This window comes from Haliaeetus albicilla, chromosome 7 (genome assembly GCF_947461875.1).
Source record: "Haliaeetus albicilla chromosome 7, bHalAlb1.1, whole genome shotgun sequence".
Lineage (NCBI taxonomy): Eukaryota > Metazoa > Chordata > Aves > Accipitriformes > Accipitridae > Haliaeetus > Haliaeetus albicilla.
The window spans coordinates 39,889,375-39,909,711 of record NC_091489.1 but is presented as its reverse complement, the minus strand read 5'-3'; the positions used below and the strand labels follow the sequence as shown (position 1 = coordinate 39,909,711).

Sequence of the window (20,337 nt, the reverse complement as noted above, 5' to 3'; positions counted from 1 at the left end):
ATGGCTAAATAGAGTTGAACTCATAAAACTGCCATCCTGAGTTGTTGCTTAGCTATAGAAATTGTCATATGATGATGGGTAAAGGGGTTTAGGGAACAGATTTAACTCGAAAGGGAACACTTACTGAGTCCCCCTTCAGCAGCTCTGTGATGGCTGCCAATTACAGGTATGTTGAAATTCTTGACCGCAAAGCAGGTTAGCGGTAGGTCTGTGTCTCCAGATAAAGAAATATATTTTTCTCCTGCCTACTATAAAGTAATATTTAAACAGTCTGTGCTTCCTGAGGACACAATGTCTCTCCCAACCCAAACTTGCCAGAGAATGAGTGTTGGTGGGATATGCAGCCTAGAGGAAGTAGCTTTGTTGTTCCACTTTCAGCACTAATACATCACTCAAGTTCTTTGTGGAAATAAATGACTCTTGTTTTCTGCAAAATATTTGCCTTCAACTATGACTCCTTTGCAAACAGTGGGCTAGATCCTGGGCAAATCTCTTTCTGGTGCAGAGCTAAATTGTCACCTTGAAGCTATAGTATTCTAGATTGTGAATGGTGTTGAGCATGAGTAAGACTTAACTTTCTCTTCCTTTGCTAGCTGCATGGAAGTTGCTCTGTGTACCATTAAAACCGCTGATACTAGGGTAGAGAACAGTGATTGCTGTGGTACTCCAGAGGAAGAGGAAGGATGAAAATAGACTTTCAAAGTGACTGGAGAGGAGGCAGTGTGCCAGTTCCATGCAGCATTATGTTTTGTTCCAAAGGGGTAACAGCTGACTATGTTATGCCAAGTATGTCAAGTTGTATTGACCATGGGATACCTGCTAACCTGTGGCCCCTGATAGCATCAGCAGTAAGGCTCAGCAAAGTCACTCAGTGTCACTTGCTGCTGATACCTCATCAGATCTAGTCTGCAGGAGTGGCGGTTCTTGAAGCAGCTCTGATCCCCCAAAATAAACCAGGAGGGAGCACAGGCTGCAAAAGGGTTGCTTGCCAAGGATCTCTCCATTCTTGACTTCTCATATAATGACTGATCTGATCAGCCTGCTGCGATGGAAGGACTGGCACTGAGCCGCATCGTGTACCTTCTTATGAAGCTGCATAACCCATCACCTCCTCTTGGGCATACGCATCTGTAATTCTCACCTCTCCATAAGAGTCCCTTCTGCATTCTGATTTGTCAGTACCTCAGTCTAGCTCTTGACTTCCTCTTGCAAGTTGAAAGCGACCACCAAACTGAACCTGAAATAACAGACTCAAAACCAAAGACTGGTAAGACAGACAAATGCCTCACACATACAACCTCAAGACAATTCAGCAACCGATTCTTTCAGATGTGCCAAATTAGTCACTGAAGAACCCTTCATGCGAGAGACACGTTGACTGCCCCAAGCTATGCTAGGTGAGTTTTTTTTTGCCATAATATTTACTTTTTTTTCTTTCTTTTTCCTGAAAAGAGAACTAGGGAAACACAGAAGTGCTGAGGATTCAGATACCATGTGCAAAATTAGGAAAATGCAAAGGCAGTGTGGTATCTACATATTTTTTTTTCCCCTAATCTGTTTAGTGAAGGCAATTACCCTGTGGAAGGATTTGGATATGTCAGCACCATAATATACATAACAGCCTCGGCGAGTGGGTGCTGTCTTCAGCTAGTGCATGCACAGCAGCCACTTGCTGGTGTGTGTCACAGAGGGAGACCCTGCAAAAATGTGTTCCCAGACAGGACCAGAATTTATGCTGAGAAACACGGTAATAAGTCCAGAAAGGATTTGATGGCAAATAAGGACCAGAGCCTCAGTAGCTCAGCTACAGAGAACTTTTGAAGTTCTGAGTGTAGATATCCCAGTATGCAGGCTTCTGTGTGCTGAGAACTTTTTTTTAAGCTGGCTCCTATTTTGGGTCCTGCGTGGGGGTGGTCCTGGGAGGGTGTAGCTCTGCTCGAGTTTTATGGCTTTTGGCAATATAACTGGAAAGTAGGAGGCTTTGGCCTGCTGCATTGAGATATGCTGCACCAGCTGAGAGCTTTGGAGCTGAGCATGAATTTTGCTGTGTTTGTAGGTCATGTGTGCACAAGTGCGGGTTGTACAGCAACTGTGTCATGGCAGAGCTGCAAACAGTGCAGTCAAACCGCACAGCTCTCCCCTCCACCTCCAAAAAACCCAACCCCCAAACGGGTCGTGTGTTTTGAAAGGCAGGTTTGAGAGAATTCCAGAAGGCTTGCTGCTACTTTTCAGGATTTTGTCTGTGGAAAGGGGAGGGCGATGAAGGGCAGAGGTGGTTTTCCATCACTGACTACAGGCAAGAACACCATGCACTGACTGGAAAGCTGTAGTGACTGTTTCTCAGCCTAGAACAGATCCATGGGTCCCCCAGCAGCTGCTTCTAGGCCTGTAATCCCTGTCTGAGCCTGTCTCGGGGGGGTCTCTGAGCTTCCTTCGCTGAGAAAAATGCTTTTGGAAAGAAAAAGGAATTAGCAAGCATGTCTGGCCCTGGAAAGAGATGGAAACATTCTTAGGGAATGAGCAGCGGCGGAGAGGAGGCCTTCCCCACTCCCTGCTTGAGCCCTGCGGAGACGCAGTAGCTGTTCCTGCTGTTCCATGGTGCATGCAGGGAGCTGGCATGTCCCCTCTCACCTCCCTGGTGCCCTTTGCACCTGGTGTTATTGTCACCGTTGGTTTTGCACGGAGTGCCAGGGACATAGGCGCTGCCCCAGGAAACTTGGTACCCCAGCACCACAGATCTGGCGCTGTGGCTTTCTGCTCCACAGCACTGAAGGGAACCGTTGATCTCTGAGAGCAGTAAGAATAATGGCAGAAGTTTACCTTATGTATTTACTCTAACTCCTTTCATGCCTGTTTCTTGGGGAGAAATATCTGGGACCTTTTCCCCTCCCAAGCCTTTACTGAAGCTGGTCTAGAGATCCTCTGACTTGCACAATGGAGGAAAAATGAGAGAAGCTAGCAAGACTTCAGAGATGATTCAGATCTTGTTGTCTTTCTGCAGCAAAAACGCATGTATTGGAAAACATGTGCTGGTAATGGCAGCCTCAAATTCAACTGTAATGTCCAGGTTCTCCAAGTGGGAGGGCTTCTCTCAGTAACTTTTTGCCCTTAAATGTGTTTATCACTTTTGAATGGGCATAGCTTTGAATCATGGAGCAGAGACACAGCAAGCAGGGTACTGAGTTTTGCCTTCTTGTGATCCACGTGTGAACGCTGGCTGGCATATTCCTGATGATGACAGCCAGTCCTTCCTCAGGCTGCAGGACGTGTCTACAACATGTAGAAAGGAGACATTGGCTTTATTTTGAGAGATGTGCAGCAGGTCAAACTGAATACAGTGACCAAACACGACCCTGTCTGAACAGACCCTGAAGGGTTCCAGCAGAAGTTCTCACCATGTGCAGCACCCTGGAGCAAGGGGGTTTATTGCTAGAGTAAGGGGTCTGTGTTTTTAGGACAAAACTTCTCTGAGTATGTACTAGAAAAAAAGTCCCATCGCTTTTTGAGCAGAGTTAGCATCTATGAACATCTCAGTTCAGATGCTAAAGACTCGACCCCCAAACCACCAGAAAGATTAATTACTTAGGGGAAAATGCAAAGGTGTTTCAGGCTAAGCTTCCTGCCCCCGTCTCTCTCCCTTCCTTTTCAGGGCTCAGAGCAGTCTCAAACTAGAGACATATCTGACATCTGTGTTTCACGGAGTTTCAGGCTCCCAGCTCAGATAGGGGCTAACCTGAGAGGCTGAACATCCAGGCAGCAAAGATTGTGTCCCTCTCCGAAGAGCTGAAGAAGTCATTTTCTGACCTTCGGGTTCAGTTCAGTTGCAAGCTGTTGGTGTCCTGCCCCAGGGGAAACTGATGCATGCATCGCCTTTGCTGTTCATTTTAGAGTAAGATGAAGGCGTTGCTGAGCCTGACTCTGGTGCTGACATGGCTGGGTAAGTTGTAAGTCATTCTGGTGGTTTTATGTACCTTGTCTGCTGTTCCCTCTGCCTTTGCCAAAAGACCCATCAGTTCCTCTCTTCCTGCAGTGAAAACCCCTTGGGGTTTCACAGGTGCCTGGAGCTGGCAAAAGTAAGGGGGCTCCTGGTAACTCCTCTGGTCTCCATGTGCTGCTACTCCCTTCCTGCAGAGCTCACATATATATAGGCTTCAAATTGCACTAGCATCCCTGGATGGAGTCCTGTACTTATTTTGCCAGGCTCCAAGGCTTTGAAAGAAGCAGAACTGCTTTGCCAGGTCTAAATACAGGGAAAGGTTTCCAAGGTATTGATTTTGGCCCTGCTCGAAGCAACTGGCTCCCTTGGTCTTCTCCGCTGGCAAATATTTGTCATCTTCAGCTCCACAGCTGGTCAAGACCAGAAGAAACCTGTTTGGGAAGCTGTGGCACTTTGCATTTGTTATTTACAGGGCATCAGACAAGTACTTGGTGCTTCGCCAGGGCTCAGCCCTCAGTGTCTTGTGGACAGAGTGAGCAGAATGGCTAAGACACCAGGAAAAGTCTACCTGTCTGAGCAGCTCCCTGCTGAAGCAGCTCACCTAATTCTTGACAAACAAGTGCCAGAGCCTCAGCTGCTTTTCTTGCTAGGTTTTGCCAGCGCAGACTCTGGGGCAAGCAGGGTTTCTCTTGATGAGCTCCAGGGATGTTTTCTGCCCCACTTCTTTCGCTTCCTGCTGCATGCATTGCGGTCCACCGTGTCGGCAGCTGCTTCGTGCTGGTTATGTCAGCTCTGTGGTCTTTGATGTTCCTCTGGTTTGTCTTTTTTTCCCCACTGTCCAGCTTCTCTAGAAACCCTAAGTAGTAGTTACGTGGCCAGACAAGGCCAAGCCCAGGTCAGGAGCCTGTGAGCAAGGGGTAAAGAAGCCAAACGGGCAGGTTGTGAAAGAGGAACTGAAATGCGTGTGAAGTGGTTGAATTGCCCCTGGCCTGGTGTAGATGAGAGCAGCACTGGTTCTCCCAGCCAGTGACTCACAGGAACAACCCTGCAGGAGCTATGGGCTTTGGCTCGCAGACGCAGAGGGCTGGGGTTGTGCTTCCCTACTTCCCTTCTGCGTGGCTTGTTCAGCAAGCACAGCAGCCCTTGGTCTGGCGACTGGGAGGATGTGCTGCCCCGCATCCCAGGCACACCAAAAGCAGGGGTTGGGGAGAGGCTTTGCCTGCACAAGGAGCAGGGCCTCCCCGTTGCACTCCGGACTGGTCAGTGCCGTTAGCCCCAGGCTTGTCTGGAGAGGAGATATCTATGGGGACAGGCAGGCTGCATCTGGCCGTACTCCCTGGACTCATTCTGCTGTCCTTGTCCCTGGCAGAGCAGTGCAGCGGGTTGGCTGGCTGGGTGTTCACAGAGCCTCAGCTTCGAGCCAGCACTGGGGACTCTGTCCTGCTGCAGTGCCTCTTCCTAGACCCAGTGGCCAAGGGCTGGATGATGACCAAAGTGGACTGGCTGCGCGTGGCAGGAGCCGGCATGCAGAAGGTGGGCCGGGACCAGGGGATGGGCGGTGGAGCATTGCATGGGGGCAGATGGCAGGGGAGGGTGAGCGAGGCAGCCCTGCTGCTCTCGGGAGCCTGTGGGGAAACCTGTCTGCCTGGCCCAGGCCATGAGAGGAGGAAGGTTCCCCCATATGGTGGCGGGGCACCTCCACTGCTCCCCATGGCCCTGCACCGCAGGGGAACCACAGCGCTGGGTGCTGTGTCCTGGGGCTTTCCGAGAGAGCATGGCAGCTAGCTGGGCTCTCGTGTGCAGCGACTGTTCCACGGGGAGAGGGAGCAAGCCCCGATCTGAGGGCTTTTGAGCAGGGAAGGCACAGAGGGAAGTGCCCTTCCACTGGGCTCCTTTCACCTGATGCTTTCTGTGCCCTGGCAGGAGGAGATGGTGTTTTATTACTACAACAACCATAGCATCCCTGTGGGCCGTTTCCGGGACCGGGCACAGTGGCAAGGGGACCCTTCCCTCTGGGATGGCTCTATCCAGCTGCAGGATGTACAGGTGAACGACAGTGGCACATATGTGTGTGAGATCCGGCTGCTCCAGCACAGCAGCATCTTCAAGAACCACACAGTGCTGCATGTCAGCCCCACAGGACAGAGAGGTACGCACCCTATGACTGCTTCCCTCTCCCATCGCCCTGTTCGGCCCCATGGGGAGGGGCTGTGGAGGCTCTGGGAGGCTCTCAGACCTGCCACCACAATTCTCCTGGGGTAGGGCCGGGGACCCTGTGTGTACCATCCCCTGCCTTGGTGTCTCCCCAGCAGGACGAGGAGCGGCAGGCACCCAGGACTCTGCAGCCCCGGGAGACTCTGGGTTTTGGCCTGTGACTGTGGGCTGTGGCTGTGTGGCCGTTGTGCTGGCTTTCCTGGCCGGACTCAGCCTGAGGAAGAGGTACCAATGCTAGCTGTGGGTTTACGGGGCTGAGTAAAGCACCTCCCTGCAGCCTTCCTGCACTGTTCTCCGTGGCCAAGCGCTAGCCTGACCTGCCCCAAGCAGGGCTGGAGCTGCTGAAGACCGGGGGTTCATCATCCTGGGCAATGCCGCTGCCTGCAGCGGGGTGCAGGTTCCTGCTGCCCTCTAGTGTCATGCTGCCCTGGCCAGTCCCCCCTTTGCTCCCAAACCTCCTGGGCTCCCGGCATGCCTGCAGTGGGGATGGCCTGACTGAGGCATGTGGAAAGGGATCCCGGCGTCCCAGGAGAGGGAAGGCAGGGACAGGAGGAGTAGGCGATGCTTCTTGCCAGAGATGACACTATCGTTGCCTTCCCTCAAGGTCTGCAGCCAACACGGCTCTGGAGAGGACTGGAAACGGCGGCAGCAGCAAGAGCAAAGCAGAGGTGATTGCTGAGGCTGCGCTGTGTGGAGGGGACTGTGTGCCTGCCCTGGGACACGGCCGCAACCTGCAGGAACCAAAGAGAGGGAGGAGAGGCGGGAGCAGGGGAGGGATGGGGCACGCAGGGCAGGTGCAGAGCACCCATGCCTGTGCGCACACTGGGCTGTGCCCTCGTGTGGCCAGCCACGCCCAGCGAGCACACAGGAGAGCTGCGGGCTCCTTGCTGTGCTGCTGGCTGCGTGTGTGCATTGCGGTTGGAACAAGCCCCAGGTCCTGCCATTTCATCTGGCTTGCAGTTAAGAGGAGGCACTGATGGAGCAAATGCTCCCGCAGCAGCCAAATGCCTGGGAGCCAAGAGGCTTGGCAAGGGGATATGGGGTCCTGGGCCACAGCCTCCCACTGAGGCTGAAGATGGGGTCATCCTCACGCAGGATGGTTGCTGCCTTATCCCTAGCTAAGGCTGCGTGTCCTCAGGACACGGAGGGATCACTGGCTTGGGGTGTATGGGCACAGGGCTGGGGACGCTGAGGGAGGGAATCCCACACTGGCCCAGCATGAGGTGCTGTTTGCTGGCCGGCCAGGGCCATGGCTCTTGGTGCCAGTCCTATGACTGGGCTAAGGCAGCCCTCGTGTTTTTGGGGACTGCTTAGTTCTGAGTGTCCTGGTCTCCCCCTCATAGGAAGCGCTTTACTCCTCAATTCCTGGACCTGAGATACCCAAGGCTGAACAGGATGCAGGGAAGAAGAGGAAAGCTGAGGAGACCTACATAACCATGGTGAGGAGCCGAGCCATGGCAGGCGTGAGCAGGGCGTGCAGCTGTGTAGGGCTGGTGTGACCCCCTACATGACTGCCCCCCTCCCCAGGGTGACAGCATCCAGGGCCTGACCCCTTGCTTGCCATGCCAGGCAGCAGCATCCCTTGCCTCGTGCCCATTTCAAATGGGCCCCGATACCTGCAGTGAGACTCACGCCCTGTCCCTTGCTCCTTGCAGCACCCCTCTCACTTCCGGGAGAACGGCATCTACGTGGAGCTGGCCAAGAGGGTGATCCCAGCAGAATGGATGGCAGAAGGGAGACAGGGTGATGGGCAAAACGAGGAACCCTACGGCAGACCAGAGGCGGCACTTCCATGGGCTCCAGAGGGGTAGAAATAGCCGTGCTGAGGGATGTAAGCCCCTTAGCCAGCAGGTCTGTGCAAGACATCTTTGTTCTTTTGGGCAGGCCAACATTCTGCTACTGTCAGCCCTTCCTCTAAGAAGTGGTCCCACTTTACCACGTGCTCCGTGCCAGAGCCACTGCTTGGGCATGTCCCACCCCAGTTTTTTGCTGGGGGACCAGGGGAGAGACATCCCTCTGGTTCTTGTCTCCTGGTCTCTGGAGTGGGGCACAGCAGGCACAGCCTCCACGCTCTAGCTTTGATCCTGGTCCATGCTGCTCCAGGTCCTGAGATAATGATCTCCGCGGAGAGCCTGGCAGGCAGGGGGAGATGCAGTGGGAGCCGTGCCAGTGGTATCTTCTGAAGATAATAAAGCTCAGGGAGTCTTCCCTGTTCCTGGCTTCCTTTTACCTCCTGCTTAAGTGCCAAGTGTGCCAAAACTTGCCTGGCCCAGGACCTGGGAGCCTCTGCACCTACGTGCAGCCTCGCACAGGGCGCCCACACCTGCCCCGTTGGCTCCCGGGAACAATAAAACCCAATGGGCTGTGAAGGGGGTCCCTTTGCAGCACCTGGGCTGTACCGAGCCACCCTACTGCCTTGGCTCTGCCGGGATGGAGGGGAGCGGCGCAGGCCTCCCGGGCAGTGGGGTCCCCCATGAGCAGCAGGGTCCCCCACGTGTGCTCGCTCACACGTGTCTCCCATGCACCAGCCGCTCGCTATGGGTGAGCACGTCCCCGTGCACCCTATACCCGGGGCTCACTTCCCCGGCCCGGGGGGGAGGCCAGCAAGATGACTCTTCTCCGGTTCTATAGATAGATGTTTGACACGTCCAGGTGCAGGGGGGGCCGGGGCCTACCTCCCACCCGGCTCTGCGGGCTGGGAGACTGCAGCAGGCTGCGCTGGGCTGCAGTCCTTGGTTTCACGTTGACACCCTACTCTCTTTTCCTGGATGAAGCCGAATTAACGGGATTACGGGAGGAATCGGCAACCAGCACTGGTTTTGGGGTGTCGGGGGTTACAGGTGACCTCTGCTGCCTTTGCGGGGTTGGGGGACCCATTCGAACGGAGCGGAGCATGCTCTGCCCGCCCAGCGTGGTTGGGAAACCGTGCTGCATGTGCAGAGAGTGTGTTTGTGAAGCAGGTTGCCTGTGTTCACCCTGGCACTTCTGTGATGCCTTGTCTCCCGGCTGCCCCCTTTCCCCTCCTGGAGCTGGTCGGGGAGCAGAGCACCTCTCCGTCCCTCCTGCTGCCCCATGGCCCCATCCCTTCCTCCCTAGGGCTCTGGTGCACAGGTGCTGAGATGTGCTCTGGCTCCAGGGCACCCCTTGCCTTTCTCCTCACTGATGCTGCTGCAGCAAACCCCACCACCCTGCGTCCCGCAGCGCAAGAACTAGGTGGCTGAGCAGCTGCTGTCGCTTGCTTTCTGGTCTCCATGAGGTCATATGTTGTCTCCTTCCTGCACCAGTCTCTGCAGCCTGAATCCAGGCTTGGAGTCCATGGCCCGAAGGCTTTCTTCACCAATGGTGTGAAGGGGACCAAAGACCTCCAGCTTCCCAATCCAGAGGGCTGGATGAAGAGAGAGCGTTGCCCTGAGATAGCATCCTGCTGGGGAAGAGGAAAGGTGCTGGCAGAGTCTGGCATCCCTGGGAAGTGAGGAGGCTGCCCTTGCATCAGCATGGGAGCAGGCAGGCACACCAAGAGTGCTTCTACCCGCTGCTGGCCTGCGGTTGTGCCTCCTCCTGGGCATGCTGGCTGAGCTGCTGTGTGGGCTGCCTCCTTGGGAGCTTCTGCCCTTCCCAGGCCCGATCAGTCCCTCTGCTCTCTGCCTGGCTTTGGGAGGGCATTTCTGATGCTCCTGGGCCCTCGAGAGTGGGAATTGCTGCTGTGAGCGGTGTGAGCAGGGCTGGGTCGCTGGCCTTCAACAAGGCAGAGGTGACACATCTGCATGTCCCCACTGAAATCAGGGGGCTGCAGGGGCCGTGGGAACCCTCAAGGTCAGGCCTGCGCTGTGGGGCACTGGCTGAGTCCCTCCCCGTGCTCCTGGCCTCCCGGGGGGAAGAGGAGCCCTGAGTGCCGCTTGCTCCAACGACAAGTTTGCAGGGCCAGAGGGAATCCCAGCAGCAACCTGCTCCTCGGCTGCCCTGGGCTCAGCATGCTGCAGGCAGGAGAAGCGCTGTGACAGCCCACGACCAGACCCTGGAGCACGGAGCAGGAGCGTTTAAGCACCAGGAGCGTTCGCCTTCTGTTCAGGGGAAAATTTTTCTGCCCTCCCACTTCCCCTGATGAAATCCACCAACCATAGCATTTACTGAATTCTTCGATCCAGCACCACTCCAGCCAGCCATATTGGGCTGTGGAAATAAAGCAGCTCTAATGTTATATGTCACCTGCAAATAACCCGGGCGTTCGAAAAAAGCAAACCACCACCACCAAAATCCACACCAATACCAGGTCCTCTCCACACACAAAAGTCCTTCAAAATGAGCCCGGAAGCTTGGCTCCTGCAGCCCACCTTGCTCCTCACTGGCCTCAGCTTGCTCCTCTCGCTGGGTAAGTGTCGACTTGACCCCTTGCATGCACACGGCTGCCAGGGGAGAGCACCCAGGCTGGGGAGAAACACCCTCTCTGGCCAGGAGCCCCCTCCCCACATCCCAGCCCCGAGAAGCCCCTCCTGTCGCCGGGGAAGCAGCGAGCCAGCGAGAGATGCTGTGCCACGGGGATGGGGATGGAGGTGGTCCGAAATGCACCCTTGCTGCAATCCGCCAGCCAGGGTGACCTGCTTTTAGGCAGGATGGGGGGTACGCTGCAACTGCAGCTTCTCTTAAAAAAGCTGTGCATCCTGCTCGCTGGAGGTTTTGGCTAAGTGCAAGGCTGTTTGCATGACAGGCAAGGGATGTGGGCTGCAGCGGGGAGAGGGGGCAGCTCTGGCTTTGCCTTGCTGGGAAGGCAGTGGCTGGTGGGCTGCGGGTGGCTTGCGACTGCCCTTTGCTTTGTGGCTGGCTGCTGGGGCGGTGGGCTCTGGGCTGACTGTGCTGCATGGGGTGGGGGGGAACCATAGTCTCTGCATTTCTGCCCTGCCCCGGAGGCAGTGGCGTGTCAGCAGGTTTGGGTCGATATTGATTGGAAACAGAAACGCATCTCCTCTGTGAAGTGCTCTTCACCTGGTCCCGGAGCTGCTGGTGGGCTGCCTTTGCTTTAAGAGAGAGGCTGGGAAATGGCAGATAAAAAGCCCAGCAAGGTCTGCTTTAGAGGCTGGCTGTAATTTTACCCTCCCTTCCCAAGCCCTGGGTGCAGGGTGTAGTGTGACAGAGCATTTGGGAGCGTGCACGGCACCGAAGGACGCAGCCTGGATGGTCGGTCCCAGGGATTTTAGCGGGTTTCTTTCCCCACCTCTGTTGTCCCCCGGTGCTGGGTGCCCAGGGCAGTGGCAGAGTTTGGACCTGAGCACATAGGTGCTCCCAGGGCACGTGTCTATCGTGTGCTGGCTGCCCGCGAGGACCCTCTGGCTGCGGTACGGTCCTGCTGTACCAGGTGGCACGGCAAAGCCCTGGCCAGGGCTGCCTTGTCACCGCAGAGCCTGGGAGAGCTCCCAGTGGCACCTCTGTCCTCTGCAGAGCCCCGGGGTGCCCTGGGACATGGCGCAAAGCCATGCTGCCCAACCGCAGGCATAGCGTGAGGGCCTCCAGGCACTCAAGCCTGCACGTCTGTGCCGGGGCCCCTCCAAGCAGGCCTGCTGGGCTGGGTCTGTGAAAGGGCCTCCTGAGATGAGCAGGCTCCCGGCTCTTCTCTCCCACCCCTAAGAGGTTTTTCTTGAAAGCGTCTAAGGGGGTGGGCTGTGATGGGGCAGCAAGGCTGGGAGACCGGCTGGCTCGGGCCTGGACACTTTTTGCTTCCTTGGATGCTGCGAGTTGTTGCCGTGTACCAGCTCTCCCCATCCCTGCCTCCCAGCACCCTGTGGGGAGCCCTCCCTGCACTGGGGCTGGATGGAGGGTGCCCGCCATGGCTGCTGGGCTGCCAGCACAAGCAGGGAGCCGTCTAGAGGGGCTTGGCCATGCTTGGCGGGCACCCCTCTGCCCCCAGAGAGCTGGCTTCAGGTTGCTGCTGGTTCACACCTCGCAGCAAGACCTGTGGCTCGAAACAGCCATATCTGCAACTCGGAAAAGCCTCTTTTCCCTGGCTGCAGAGCCTGGCCCCTTTCCTGCCCTGCTTGCAGACGGAGTGGATTAGCCAGCAGAGCAGCCTTGACATGCATCCAGCTTGGCCACGGGGCTTGACTCAGGAGCACCTCAGGAAGGAGGTTTGAGAGCAAAGAGCAGCAGCCAAAGGGGAGAGGTGAGGTGATCGGAAAAGCCCCTGCTGCCAGTGTTGCTGTCCCTGCCCTGCGGGGTGCCACAGCCCCCCTTTACAGTCTCGGCCTTCCCAGCAGTCCCTCCAGGTCTCTCCGTCCCTGTGCTTCTTGGGGCTTAGCCTTAGAGTTTGCAGCTAGCTGGCTGCACGGGAGCCTGTCTCGGCATGTGCGCCCTCCCCTTTGCAGGCTGGGGAGAACATGCTGGATGCATGTGCTGGGTTTCAGGTGCTGCTGGGGCAGCCATCAGACCAGGGGAGCTGCAGAAAAGGAGTGGAAGAGGGAGCAGGGCATGGACACCCCATCCCTGCCCATGCCCCGGGTGAGCCATCCTGCCCTGTGAGCTGCACCGGGTAGTGACCCCATTTCTCTGCCACAGCAAGGCCAAGGTGCAGGGACTGGCCTTGTCACCGCAGGAGCGACTGAGATCTTGGCCCAGTCATTCCCAGCTAGAGAATCCTTGCGTGAACACCCCCTGGAAGGGGAGCATCTGCATTTCCCCTGCAGCCCCCAGGGGCTGGCCCTGGCAGATCCCAGCCCTCGCCGCTGTAGTGCGTCCTGCTGGGAATGGAATCTGATGAGTGCAGCCATAAATTTCTCCACGGATGTGGCGCTGAGCCCGGCATGCTGATGCTGCATTCAGCCCTTTGCATAGCGTTATCGATTCTGCAGCAGGAAAGCCTCGTTTAAGTGACAAGGAGCAGGGCTTGCCTGGAGTCAGCAGAATTTAGCCCTGGGCACAATCAGGGCAGGCATGGCAGAGAGGGGTCATCAGCTCTTGCAGAGCACAGCCAAGGGATGGTGCCAGGGCTGGGGCTGCTCCCCCCTTTTCCCTTGTCACTGCTGTGCAGGGGAACCCCAGTCCTGGCTGGTCATGGCGTGGTCTGTGCATGGATGTGCCTGAAAGGCAATCCCAGGCCCCAGGGTGAGCTCTGTGCAACCAGCCAGCGTGCAGGGTGGGATGGGGAAACCAGCCTTGCAAGTAGGATAGCTGCTTATGTCCCTTTCTAACTCATCTGCATCTCTGCTCTTGCTCTCTGTGCTTGTGGCAGCACCCACGGGATTGGGCATGGAGGTCATGGCTCCCGCCACCATCAATGCCTTGAATGGCTCCTCCGTGAAGCTCTCCTGCACCTTCAACTCCTGCTACAAGGTGGAGAACAAGCAGTTCTCCCTCAACTGGACATACCAGGAGTGCAGGAACTGCTCTGAGGAGCTGGTGAGTCTCGCCAGGGCTGGGGATCGGCTGGGAGGTCCTGGGACCAGCTCAGAGTAGTCGTGTGTGTTCCCTGGGGTCCTGAGCCTTCTTATGTCTGCTCCTGCTCTGGCCCTCCTCTGCCGCAGGGAAAATCAGCAACCAACCATGTGAAGAACAAGTGGTCAGGGCAGCTGCCCTGATGTGGCAGGACAGGCAGGCGTGAGTGGGGAGAGGCGCCGCGAGGAGACCCTGTCCCTGGCTGCTGTGGGGGCGAGAGCCGAGCGGGGACCGTGCTGCCCGTGGAGCTGAGCGGGTGCTGGCCAGCTCAGGGGCAAGCGTGCAGCATGGGTGCATGCCCAGGGCAGTACGTGCAGGGGAGGGGGATGCCTGGCCGGGGAAGGCGAGCAGGAGGGCTGCCAAATGCTGTCTCACCTCCTCTCCCGCGTGGGATGTCCAGTTTCTGCAGTTCCGGATGAAGATCATGAACAAGCAGCTGGACCGCTTTGGGAACCGGGTGGAGTTCACCGGGAACCCCACCAAGTATGATGTGTCCTTCACCCTCAAAAACGTGCAGCTGGAGGATGAGGGCACCTACAATTGCTATGTCCTGAACCCCCCGGACCGGCACCGGGGCCACGCCAGCATCAGCCTGAAGGTGCTCACCAAAGGTAAGCAGTGGAGCGGTCCCCTCTGCTGTCAGGCACCCATGGGTGCCAGCTGGCTCTCTGGTCCGCCCCGTGCCCTGCCTTCACCCTGCATTGCACATGCAGGGCTTGCTCCCCGGCGGGGGGGAGCAAGCCCTGCTGCTTCCCTGTTGCTCCCGCTGGCTGCCCCAGGTGGGGGCTGTGTGCCCTGAGCCCATGCCCTGTCTCCCCAGAGCCCCCGAAGCACGACTCAACAGTGGCTGTCATCGTGGGCGCCTCTGTAGGTGGCTTCTTGGCCGTGGTCATCCTGGTGCTGATGGTGGTGAAATGCGTGCGCCGGAAAAAGCAGCAGAGGCTGAACACAGACGACCAGAAGACGGAGGAGGAAGGGAAGACAGATGGCGAAGGCAACCCGGACGAGGGCACCAAGTAACGCCCCCCCGCCCGCCCCTCCCTCTTCACCCCTGTACAGCGTGACCCCCTCGATGTGCTTCCCAGAGCAAGGATTTCTGTCTCCCCCGAGCATCCCTCCCTCCATCTACCTACCCCACCCAGCCTGGAGCAGGGCGCGGAGAGAAGGGGGTCCCTGGAGGCTGGCCGCAGCGGGCAGGGCTGCGGAGGGTGGCTGAAGCGCAGCCAGGTTCCCCCTGAGGCTGAGCTGGGACCGCCTTGTCCCCCTGCTCCCGCCGGGCACGCTCTGCGTGCTGGAGCACTGCGTGGGGCCGCGGGGACGTGTTGGGGACAGGGTGGTGCGGGAGAGGGGGGGAAGAGCGCGGTACCCACATGCGGCGGGGCTGGAGCAGGGGGTGCCAGGAGGGGCAGAGAGAGGGCCGGGCAGCCCCATACCCAGACGTCTGCACCCTGTCCCACTAGAAAAAGAGCAGGGGCCAATGGCAAGCAGCCGTCTGCCTTCGGGGCGACGTCTCACCCCCCGAGGCGCTCCTGCTGTGCCCAGGGCACAGGCACCGGCATACTCGTCCCTGAGGGATCCCCGCTAGCTGCTCGTCTCCTCCTTCCAAGTCCTGTGTGCCAGTGCTGAGGGTGCTGTGACAAGAAGCTCGTGCTCCTCGGCGACTGTCCCAGCCTGCTCAGAAGCCGATGGCTGGGTAATGACCATCAGCCCACATGTCGGCTCTGAGCTTTGCTGGTTTTTGGAGCTGCTAATGGCTCCTGGTGTGTAACGGATGTACCCGCCTGCCTGTTGGGCTATTTTTGGGCCTGAGCATCTCAGGCAAAGGTGCCGGGCTGACTTTTTTGTGCTCGTTTCCTTCTTGGGGAGGGTAATTCTAATGGAAAATGTTCCGCTGATGTGCCAAACCAAGGTGGTGGGGAGCGGCGGGGTGCGGCTGCTAGGGTCGAAGAGCTGCTGGGAGGAAGAGGAGTTTTTGGGTGCTTGCTGGGAAGGACTGGGCACAACCAGGGGCCCAGAGGCAGGACAGCTCTGTAACCCCCAAGCAACCCTGTGATGCTGAGACTGCCTCCTCCAGCCTCCCTTGCAGAGCACTGCACAATCCGTAACTGCCACGGCAATGCACTGCCAGGCCGCCCAGCCGCCGGCCCCACAGTGCCGGCTGCCACCTGCCTCAGCCCGTCCACAGTCCAGCACCTGCCCTGCTTGTGGCAGCTCCCTCAGCGCACCCCGGGAGCTGCCCTGCCTGCTCTGCAGTTCGTTATAAGCAGTGACCCCAGGCAGCTCGGGGGGCGAGTGAGCGGTGATCCCGGCTGGTCCCACCCCGTTGTGGTGCAGAGGGATTCGGTGAGCCCCAGGGTTGGGAACCAGTGGTCCTGCCTGCCTCGGGCTCGCCGCCTGGCCTTGGGCAAGCCCCTTGCCTCCTGCGTTGGACCTGGCAGGTGAGCTGTGCTGGCTGGAGTGTGCGAGGAGCTCGCCCTGGGGCCTCTCGCAGGTCAGACAAGGAAAATGACCTGGGGAAGTGTCCCCTGCCACACCGTGCCCGGGCTTTTCTTCTCCCACGGCAGGTGGGACATGCGGCAGGAGAGGGCCAGTGCACGGAGCCCCAGGGGACGCTGCCTAGGGCCCGGTGACGGAGGTCCCCTGTCACCCATGAGCAGCACTGTCAGGGGAGAAGGGAGACCTTTGCTGCACCACCTGCCGCCCAGCGCTGCCGTGTCCCCGCGTGGGTGCCACACCGGCAGCGCCGCAGGCAATGCTGTCGGGCCCCGGGGATGAAGGGACGGCCATGCGCTCCCTGCTCTGCCCCCATCGCTTTCTGCCCTGGTCCCGCGTGCCCTCTCCACCCTGCTCGACCTTGCTGAGCTCCGCGCCACCCCCCTTCCCATCTGCAGCAGGAATGCGCCTTGTCTTGCCGTGTGGCTTCCCCGTCTCCTGGTGGCTTTCCTGCCCGGGGAGGGCTGGGCTGAGGCTGCCTGCCCCTGCGCACCCCCATGCCCACGCCAGATGGCTTTCCCCATACAGTGCCAGTGGGGAGCCGGCCACAAGGCTGGTTCCCCGGGCCCGTCTGCTGCTCGAAGCTGGGCTGCGTGCGGCTCCACGCGGGACTGAGCTGGCAACGTTGCGGCCAAAGGTCCTCTGACTGTTGCACACGACCGGTCTTGCATCTGCCTTTCATTTCTTTCATGCACTATCCGTGGATTGCAACTTGCCAATGCATCTGTATGTACATAGCTGTACACAACAGAGAGAATCTCTACAAATATATATATATACACAGGAGGCGCTGGTATCGGTCACGACTATAGTTTTGGGTTTGCGCCTTCTGATGGGTTTCTTTTGCCAAACACTCTGCTGAGTGTAGGATGTTTTTATTGCTCTTTGTACAGTTAAACAAACAAAAAAACAACAAAACACAACTTTGCACTCAATGCTTTTGCGCTGCTGCCTGCTGGAGGGGCAAGACAGGGTCCCGTGGCTCTTCTCTGCCTGTGTGTCTGTCTGGGGGGATGAGGAGGCTCCCGTGTGCTCGGAGCTCAGTCCCGCTGTGGCAGCAGGTTTGCTTTGGGTGCTGAGGGAGCCCAGGGCAGCCTCTGCTTCCACAGCTCAGTCCCCAGGAGCTGCCACAGAGCCAGGTGCAGGCAGGATGGTGCTGGGGCAGGAGAGCAGCTGGTGCTGCCCGAGCCTCAACGCACCCACATTTCAGGGGTGCTCCCCATGCACTGCGGGGCTCCAGCTGTGCTACAGGGAGCTGCACCCTGCCGACTTCCCCACCTCTGCTCCGCAGAGAGCTGAGGACAGCAGCTGCTTGGGGCATGGCAGGTAAGGTTCAGCAGGCTCCAGCAGAGCCCAGGGCACACACCGGGTGATCAACACCTGTAACCAGGCTGCTGTCCAATTTAGCCATCTGGCAATGCCGCACGGATGCGCCAGAGTGGTGCGGCACAAATAGGGCACAGTTAATAGGCACCTCCATCCATTTACCCACCTGCAAGGAGTGGGAGGCACGAGGGTGACAGTCAGTCATGCCTCTCCCAACTGCCCTTCAACCCTGGCCGCCGAACGCCTGCGCATCCCAAGTCCGCACACACGCAAAGTCTGGCCAGCGCCTACGACTACCTCTTTCTGCCTGCCCTGCCTTACCCGCTGCCCGGCAGCCCACCTCACTCAGCCTGCTGCTGCTCCGAGCAGCGGGGTGACAGTGAGCAGCGCCAGCAGTCTCAGCTCTTCCCAGTGCCGCCCTGCACGCCTCACTGTATGCCTGCGGGCTTAACCCTGCACCTCCCGCAGGAAGCTCTCCCTCCCTGGAGGAAGGGCACCAAAATCACTTCCAATGCCCTCCGCTGACACAGTGTGCTGGGCTGCTGCTGGGGGGTACAGCCCAGCCAGGTTGCAATTGGTACCCAGCCCATGGCAGGGAACAGCTTCGCTGTTACAGAAAGGAGCAACTCGCTGGAGGAGGGCATGCGGCTATCTACCCACCCAGCTTTAGGGGGAATCAGCCTGATGGAGGGGTGAATACACCCGTAGGCAAAGGACACAGGGGACCCACAGGTTGGCAGCATGGGGTCGCCTCTGGGAGAGTTGCTGGCAAGAAATCCGTGAGGAAGGCAGGCAGTGTGGGATGATGGAGGAGAGCCCCACGGGATGCGACAAGGGTGAGTTTTCAGCACCGCAAAGGACCGAGGGCAGTGACTGCAACCCCCCCCCCAGCGTTGGGGCTTTGCAGATTCTCCAGAGCCAGGGACAGTCCCTTTTACAGAGCACTTAAATTTCCTTGGACTAGGTGGGATTCGAGGTGTTGAAGAGCAAGAGAGCAGGTGGGGAGATGGCGGGGACCTCTGTTCAGTGCTGTGCAGAGAGCCACGGGGGACCGCTGTGAGGGGGGAGCCCGGAGCTGCCATCCCTGACATGCTGCCTGCAGCCTGGCCCCCCTGCTCATGAGGCTGGGAAGTAATGAGGGGGGGACCTGGAAAAGGGGACAGCCTGGGGCAGTGAACTCCGGGGAGCTGAGGAGTGTCAAGGGCAGCACTGAAGAGCCGGAGCTGGGGAGGGTCCGGCAGAGGTGGCCTCGGGCTGTGCTGGGTCAGGAAGAAACTTTCTCCTGGGACGCAGGACGGTGGCCTCGCTCAGTGTTTCTTGCAGATGCCTCTGCAGTGGCTGCCTGGGGACACGGCTCCTCTTTCCCCTCTTGTATTAAAGGGCCCGTGAAAGGGGGTGAGGAACCTGCCCACCCCGGAGGGCTAGCGGCTCTGCTGGTGGGTGCCCAGGAGACAGCAGGCAGGACAGCTCTGCGAAGGGAGAAGGAGGCAGGGAGAGGGGAAAGCATTGCTCCGAGGGAGAGCTGCAGGCAAGGGAAGGCTGAGAATGACAAAGGCAGCCAAGCACTCACCTGCAGTCTGCGTGCCCAGGACCTCTCGCTCTCGCTCTGCTCCCAGCCCGGCATGCCTGGCCCAGCCGGGATGGTCCTGCAGCGTCTGATCACTGCGAGCACCTCCTGCCTGCTGCCACCTCCCGGGCTGCCAGGCCACCTTGTCTTTTAAAGGTCACAGCCAGAGGACCTTGCAGTAAATATAAGGTGCTGATGGGAAGCTCTGTTCCAGCGTCGCCACCTCCTCCATCAGCACTAGGGCTCTGCCTGCTCCTGGTCCTGGAGCCCAGCATCCCCTGGCTTGGGGAGGTTTGGGAGGGGGCTGGGGCTGTCCTCCCGTTGCTGCCGGGAGTGGGGCCAGGGTCGCCCGAGCAGGATGCTCCAGGGCAGCCGGGGCCAGCGCTGCGCCTGCTGCATTGAGCTGGGAGGCTGCAGCCCAACTGCTCTGCTCAGCTCTACCCCCGTACCCACGTGGAGGGAAGCAGGAGCCTTCCTTGGAGAGCAGCCTGGCATTTTAACCCTCCCAGCTCCATTAGTGCAAGGTGAGAGGGAGCGAGGGGTACACAGGGGCCTGGCAGCCACTGTGACCCCCCCGGCAGACTGCGAGCCAGCTGGCAGGACCCCTGCACCCTTCTTCCTGTCCCCCCGGGGAGGTGACAGTGTCCGAGCAGAGGGTGCTCGCCTTTCCTGAAACCAAACACAGCAGCCTTGTGCTGGACTCAGCAAAACAAGTTTCTGTTGAGCCGCAGTATCCCCAGGTCCCATGCCGGACATCCCAGCATCGTGCCAAAATCCCAGGGCCAGCTGCTGCGAGTGCCTTTCCTGGCCATGGCACGCACCGCTTGCCAAGGCCGGGCTGTGGGAGAGCCGAGCCTTTCCCAGGCCCGCGGCAGCAGCAGATGTCTCACGAGATCAGTCGGCCGAGGAGACCGGCCAGAGCTGCCAAGTGTGACAGCTCCATCAGGCTCCTGTGACGGGCAGCGTCCTGCTCCGAGCCCTGGGGCCGTGCGGCCGGGAGGGCACGGTTGGCCCTGGGCATGCAGCAGGAGCGGGCAGCATGGCACCAGGCTTGCCGGCTGGCCCCAGCAGGGCATGCGGAGCCCTGCCTCGGCAGAGATGCTCAGCAGGGAGACAGTGCCCACAGGGGCATGTCATTGCAGAAGAAGCTGGGTACCTGCCTGCCCAGCACAGCCGGTTTGTGCCACTGCCCACTGGAGCCCTTTCGTTTTTCCTGGCTGACCCTCCCAGCTGGGTAGTGCTGCTATTCCCAACCTCCCTGCCTCCAAAAGGATTTAGGGCTCTGCTGGGGAGATTCCCGATGGCAGTTTGGCCAAACCCATCCCAACTTTACCCACCTTTTTGGAAGCAAACTTGGCAGACACCTGAGCATGCCAGGAAG

At 58.6% G+C, this 20,337-nt stretch overlaps 2 protein-coding genes across 9 annotated transcripts; both read left to right on the top strand.

Annotated features, from left to right (window-relative positions):
• Positions 1–422: 422 nt before the first annotated feature.
• Positions 423–8,380, top strand: JAML (junction adhesion molecule like). 6 transcript variants are annotated; one of them, XM_069787944.1, is made up of 8 exons: positions 423–1,397; positions 3,889–3,937; positions 5,307–5,470; positions 5,861–6,086; positions 6,247–6,376; positions 6,756–6,819; positions 7,495–7,590; positions 7,807–8,380. In XM_069787944.1, exons 2-8 carry the CDS (start codon positions 3,895–3,897, stop codon positions 7,960–7,962), a joined length of 879 nt encoding a protein of 292 aa, XP_069644045.1. In that variant the 5' UTR covers positions 423–1,397; positions 3,889–3,894; the 3' UTR covers positions 7,963–8,380. The 6 variants fall into 6 exon arrangements, with proteins under 6 accessions (XP_069644045.1, XP_069644042.1, XP_069644043.1 ...); XM_069787941.1 differs by having other exon boundaries at positions 3,650–3,937; XM_069787942.1 differs by lacking the exon at positions 423–1,397 and having other exon boundaries at positions 3,570–3,937.
• Positions 8,381–10,277: 1,897 nt separating this feature from the next.
• On the top strand, positions 10,278–16,986 carry SCN2B (sodium voltage-gated channel beta subunit 2). Of its 3 annotated transcripts, XM_069787937.1 has the most exons (6): positions 10,285–10,520; positions 12,154–12,302; positions 12,544–12,637; positions 13,368–13,534; positions 13,971–14,181; positions 14,391–16,986. In XM_069787937.1, the coding sequence occupies exons 4-6, from the start codon at positions 13,385–13,387 to the stop codon at positions 14,588–14,590; spliced, it is 561 nt and encodes a 186-aa protein (XP_069644038.1). In that variant the 5' UTR covers positions 10,285–10,520; positions 12,154–12,302; positions 12,544–12,637; positions 13,368–13,384; the 3' UTR covers positions 14,591–16,986. The 3 variants fall into 3 exon arrangements, with proteins under 3 accessions (XP_069644036.1, XP_069644038.1, XP_069644037.1); XM_069787936.1 differs by lacking the exon at positions 12,544–12,637 and having other exon boundaries at positions 10,286–10,520; XM_069787935.1 differs by lacking the exons at positions 12,154–12,302; positions 12,544–12,637 and having other exon boundaries at positions 10,278–10,520.
• Positions 16,987–20,337: the final 3,351 nt, after the last annotated feature.